Genomic DNA, 6,000 nt, shown 5'->3' with positions numbered 1-6,000 from the left:
GAGGCGATGCCTCGCCCTGCTTCAGCTCTCGCTGGTCAGGCTGCAGCAGCTGACCAGCACCGATTGTCCGGCACTCCCTAGTGAGATGACCCCAGTACCTCAGTTGAAAATGCAGAAATCACCGGTCTTCTGTGTCGCTCGCGCTGGGAGTTGGAGACTGGAGCTGTTCCTATTCGGCCATCTTGCTCCCAACACACTAGTTTTAACCTTTCCAACACTATGAAGCCACAAGTACAGAATGTTAGCGCCGTGGTACACAGCATGGATTTTGAAGTCAGACTCACTTGGCTTTAGATAGGGTATGAGCAACCATGGGCTGTTTAACCTAGGTAAACTTTTTCTTCATCATAAGGAGGTGGTTGCAGAGATCATATGAGAATAAATTTCTACTGGCAGCCACAAAGAAAGACAATCAAAAGTACAGATTAGGTGGGAGTGGTGAGCTCTTTTTAGTGTACCAAACATGAAAGTTTATTCCTTACAGTAAAAAACACCAAAGGTATGGCATGCGCAAATGTCACCAGATGCTAGGTTACAGAACTACCCTTGGATGTCTCAGTAAGTGTATTCATTCCTGCAGTTGTATCTATTATCCAAGAATACCCAGAGACAAACAGGAAAAAAGTGATTTGATATACTTTCACATACCACTGGCGGGAGTCCAAATTTTTTAGCTCTCTCAGTAATTTTGAATTTTTCTTCAACAGATGAAAATTCTTCCTATAAAGAAAAAAGGATGGAAGAAAAACCATGTGATTACAGAACCATTTTGCCGCTTTTCAATCAGTAATTTAATAAAAATACCTATCACCCATCCTCTACCACCTCACTCACAAAAGATTTGTGATAGAAACCTACAGAATGAACTCCATTCTCCTTAAGACATGCAAAGGTATAAAAATTCCACCGGCATCCCATTACTACCCAGTGACACAGATGGCTCTTTGGTGAGTGTTGTGACTTATATGCATGTGACTGTGTGACTGTGTCTGTTTCCAGTGTCAGCTCTGCTGTGAATCCCTTTTCCCCACCTCTGTTCTTAAAAACTCCACTCCACTATCAGGGTCCAGCTCAAATCCGCCCCTTTCCACAAAGTCTTCTCCTTTGCTCTGTACTTCCCATTGGATTTAATCATTACTCATGAACTCCTGGGTCATTCTATCCTTTATCAGAGTTGTATTAGGTCTATCTCCCACATCAGACCTAAGGTTAGACTGTGGCTTATTCACCTTTGTAGTTCATTTGCTTCCTGCATGAAGGCAGAAACAATAATGGACAAAACAATAATTAAAACACACACTCTCAGCCAGGTGCAGTGGCTCACGCTTATAATCCCAACAGTTTGGGAGGCCAAGGCGGGTAACTCATGAGGTCAGGAGTTCGAGACCAGCCTGGCCAACATAGTGAAACCCCATCTCTACTAAAAATACAAAAAATTAGCTGGGCATGGTGGCAGGTGCCTGTAATCCCAGCTACTCAGGAGACTGAGGCAGAAGAATTGCTTGAACCTGGGAGGCGGAGGTTGCAGTGAGCCAAGACCACACCACAGTGCTCCAGCCCAGGCAAAAGAGCAAGACTCTGTCTAAAAAAACAAAAAACAAACAAACAACAACAACCACCACTGCTCTACCCACCCCCCCCCCCACAATGTTTGATATCCTTTAAAATATCCAACATGTTTGGAATTCAGTCTGCACACCAGTACAGCATAATTTCATTTCTAGCTTTAATTTAGTAGCAGAAAATAAGCTGCAAATGTTAAAATAAAGAAAAATCTCCACTCTTCTCTCTTCTCAAATCTTTTCTTCTTCCCCAACCACAAACTGATAAAAAATACAAGTACATGAAAATAATAAAATAACTGGAGGTCTAGCGTGGATTGTTACCTTCTGTCCCAAGAATTCATTCCCAAGTCATCAAGCAATAACCTGCAGAAATAAAAGGGTCCTCGGGGCTCCACTGGGGAGGGCTGCCCTTGGCTGGTGACTTTCATTGCAGAATCGAAGTTATGACTCTGGATATACTCATCCTCCTGAGCATTTTGGCGCAAAATGACCTCGATAATTTCCTTCTCTTGGTCATAGTTCATGCCACATGGGGGTAGGGAAGGTTCATTTAGATTTAGCTGTGATGGTAAAAGGCATTCAGGACTTGTATGGCCAATGTTTTCAAGTAACTTGTCAAGAACATCATCCCCCTCCTCAACTTGAGAAGAGTCTTTCTGAGGTCCAAATGTGTCATGATGCCAGCTCGAAATCAGAAATGAAGGATTTCTTCCATTGGGTGCTAAGCAGCCTTCCAAAGGTCCATATAAAACCTTACCATCCCAAGAGTACTTCCCTGAGATATCCCTCACAATTACTCTCACATCAGAGAGACAGCCCACTGGTGATCCTCCTGCCAGTCCTTCTGTGGGTGTCTGAAGGTAGGAGATGAGGGTGCTATCGTTAAATACAAACAGCTGCAGGTTTGGGCTTCTAAACACCTCAGAGGACAGCTCAGAGCCTTCCACATGGGCATTGTCGTGGTTCTCGCTGACAAGGCTGTGCAGTATGGCAGGGCCCCCACTGAGGGGGTAGTGCCCCAGGTGGTTCACCAGGTGGGCCATCACCATTCGAGCAGTCAAGGGGATCAACTCCAAACTTCTTCTCTTCTTCTCTGTAAACAGCAGTAAAGAAACATAAAGAGTCAGTGGTGAATGAAGATTAAAACTCAACTCCTTTTTTGGAGAGGGGGGGCAGGGGGCAGTTCCAATATGGTATATTGCCAGTTTTTAGTGTGCCTCAGCTACTTAGAAATAGCAACATGGTGCAAAAAGATCAACTCTCTGAGCTTTAATTCAAGAAGGAAAATGGGAATTCACTGGAATCATGAAGGATGTTCCAGATCTCAGGGAGGACAATGCAGGCAAACAGCCCCTGTGATGGCATCCAGCTGATGTGAGTGAAGCCCCAGTGCCTGATAAAGAGTCTCCCTCTGTAATTTACCTTTCCACTGGGGAACCAAGCAATCCAGGCCAAGGCAGAGAATGATGTTTCTCCCAAGCCCCAGAGCTATCTTGGGGACAGGCTTGGAGGTGCTGAGAGGAAAAGACACCAGAAAAAGCTGCAGGCATTTCCTAGATCCGGAACTGAGAGACTGGAGCACTTGCTCTGGAGTGGGGTAGGGACTTCCACAGCCAGAACTGCAGAAAGTGCCCCAGCAGTAGGCACTGGAATTGTGCTCCTCTCAACTGCAGGCTTGGGGTGGCAGGAGAGAGCTGCTACAGCTAAAGTTTCTCCTGAGCAACAAGACTTGCAGCCAGGGCCAGCTTGGCAACATAGAATCAGTCTGCATGTGTCATTGCTGAGTGCACCAGACTGCTCCCCTGAGATCATGGTGCAGCAGGGCCCTCTCTATTTCACTCCCAGACAGAACTCCAGGCAGTAAGGGCAAACGCTTTCCTAGACTGGCAGCCTGAGCTGCCCCAACCTTCCTGTGCACACATCATGGTACAGTAGGGCCCTCTCCACTCCGTGCCTAGGCAGATCTCCAGGCATTCAGAGCACCTGCTTGCCTGGACCAGCAGCCTGAGCCATGCTTCCCTTCCTGGACATAGACTGTGGTGCAACAGGGCCCTTTGCACTCCGCACCCAAGCAGATCTCCAGGCATTCAAAGCACCTGCTCACCTGGACTGGTAGTGTGAGCTGCTTCACCTTTTATGTAGAGATCCTGGAGCAGGGGGACCCTCTCTGCTTCATGCTCAGGAAGGTCTCTAGGCACTGACAGCTCCTGCTTCCCTGGTTCAGCAGCCTGACTCTCTCCATCCCTCCTCTGCTGAGATCCTGGTGCAGGGGAACCCTCTCCACTCCACACCAAGACAGATCTCCAGGTATCCGGCACACTTCCTTGCCCAGATTGGCGGCCTGAGCTGCCCCACCCTTCCTGTATGGTACAGTGGAGCCCACTCCACTCCATGCCCAGGCAGATCTCCAAGCATTCAGAGCACCCACTCACCTGAATCAGCAGACTGAGCCAGCTTGCCCTTCCTGTGCAGAGAACATGGTGAAGTGGGGTCCTCTCCACCCATGCCCAGGCATATCTCCAGGTAGTTGCAGTGCCTGCTCATCTGGGTTACCAGCCTGAGCCAACCCACCTTTCTTGTGCAGAGATTGTAGTATAGCAGAGCCCTTTGCACTCCAAGCCCAGGCAGACTTACAGATACCTGGAGCACCCAAACCCACTCTCCTGATCAGGAGTTCAGGTGCCCCTCTGCCTGTGCAGAGAACTGGAAGCCAAGGAGATTTCCCAGCTCCATGCCTAGGCACATCACTGGGCACCTGATGGCCACCCACTGGATTCTCCCTCAGCACTGCTACTTGTACCCAACACCAGGGGAGCTGTAAATAAGCCTGTCCAGTCTGGCTCAATCCATCTTGTCCCCTGCCCACCCAGGGCTAAGCAGGGAGCTCAGACCACTGTGCACTCCATGGATCACCCCATTGCCTGAGGCAATAGAGAGCTTCTCCTGGTAAACAAGGATCAAGTATATATCTGGCCACATCGCCCACAGCCAGCTTTTACCCATAAACACCATCTACTGGCTTATAGGTCAAATTGCACAGCCCAATATAAAACCTGCCGACAGAAGTGCATAGGGCTATAGAAGCAAATCCAGAAGACGGCAGACTGGAGGCAGTGTTAGCGTGCCTCTCTCACTGGGAAGGACAGAATAGTGTGTAGAGATTTGCATTGTGAACTTTTTTCCAAGGAGCAATACAGGAATTCAACAGGAAAACTGCAAGAATCCACAGACCCTTTGAAAGAAGCAGAAGGCTGAAGTCTACTCCAAGAGACAGGTGAAAAACTATAAATCCTCAGAGTGTGAGTGGGAGAAACTACCTTCAGAATACACATTCCCACATGGGAATCTGAAAATCCAGGTCATGGGAGAAGGCCTTAACCCTACCCAGAGCTGGAACTGCTTAAGGGAGTGATGAGAAACATAAAAGTAGAAGTAGCAGCAGGAAAGGCCTTGCAGGCATTCCCAGTCTCCAGCATGAACCGAGGGAAGCCATACCTGAATATATCTCACAGGGGTCCTTGGGGAAGCCAGTCAACTAGCTCAGAAAGGGGTTGCAGGGTGAAAGATGCTCCTAACTGAATTTTGTGATATAATCTCGAGCAGGGATTTTGTGATATAATCTCGATATAAACAACAGGCAGGGGTTGGGGGGGGGCAGGGAAGTGCATTGCAGACAGATCTGCATCATGGGCAGATAGGAGGGGCACGGCCAGAAAGCCAGGTGGGAAAGCTTATGGACTGGGGCAGATCTGGGTTCTGTGTGCCGACTGCCTGGATCCAAACCTGGTGCTGCTAGTAAGAACACTGAGGGAGTGAGATTGGCCTTGCCAACTGCATGGGAGCTGGGCAAGGCTTACTGCTACCTGCTACACTCCACTCCCATTGTGAACTCTTCTGTGCAGCACAGGCAGTTATACTACCTCTGGAGCATTACCCCACTGCCTGAGAACCACCCCCGACCCTCAAAGGAACCATGGCTGGCCCCACTCAAGGAGAGTCAGAGCACAGACCTGCTCAACCCTATCCCCACCTGTTGGTATATATCCCTGCACCCACCCTGGTAGCTTAGGTAGCTTAACACAAAGGACATAAACTTGTAGGAGCTTTATAGCTCTGCCCATTGCCTCAGAAACCAGATTATTTCCCCTAGGCAATTTAGGGCTAGCTCAAATCCCACAGCTAGTACTGCAGCTGGTGCTCTCTTGCAAGCACCACGTCGTGGCTGGAACAAGCTGATGCAGCCCACTACAGCATCTACAGGTGGAATAACACTGTGCCCAGGAAGGAGAAAATGGCTAAATGACCTTAGCTATCACCAATGCCCATAATACTCTAGCCACCAGAGGTCCTGAGCCTGTCCAAGTGAAAGTTAACCACAATTAAAACCAGCATTCAAGAAAGCCAGCACACTAAGCATATCTATAACCAAGGAATC

The 6,000-nt window shown here is 48.5% G+C and overlaps 1 protein-coding gene across 1 annotated transcript in view; it reads right to left on the bottom strand.

Moving 5' to 3' along the window:
* The window catches only part of RALGAPA2 (Ral GTPase activating protein catalytic subunit alpha 2), a 318,996-nt gene that overhangs the window by 122,357 nt on the left and 190,639 nt on the right, over positions 1-6,000 (bottom strand). The window contains 2 exon segments of the mRNA XM_017882965.1: positions 649-720; positions 1,887-2,658. Coding sequence (XP_017738454.1) covers positions 649-720; positions 1,887-2,658 — 844 coding nt within the window.

The sequence above is a fragment of the Rhinopithecus bieti genome, unplaced genomic scaffold (genome assembly GCF_001698545.2).
Source record: "Rhinopithecus bieti isolate Rb0 unplaced genomic scaffold, ASM169854v2 scaffold_641, whole genome shotgun sequence".
Lineage (NCBI taxonomy): Eukaryota > Metazoa > Chordata > Mammalia > Primates > Cercopithecidae > Rhinopithecus > Rhinopithecus bieti.
Note: the sequence above shows the minus strand (reverse complement) of the source record. Positions and strands in the feature narration are given on the sequence as shown.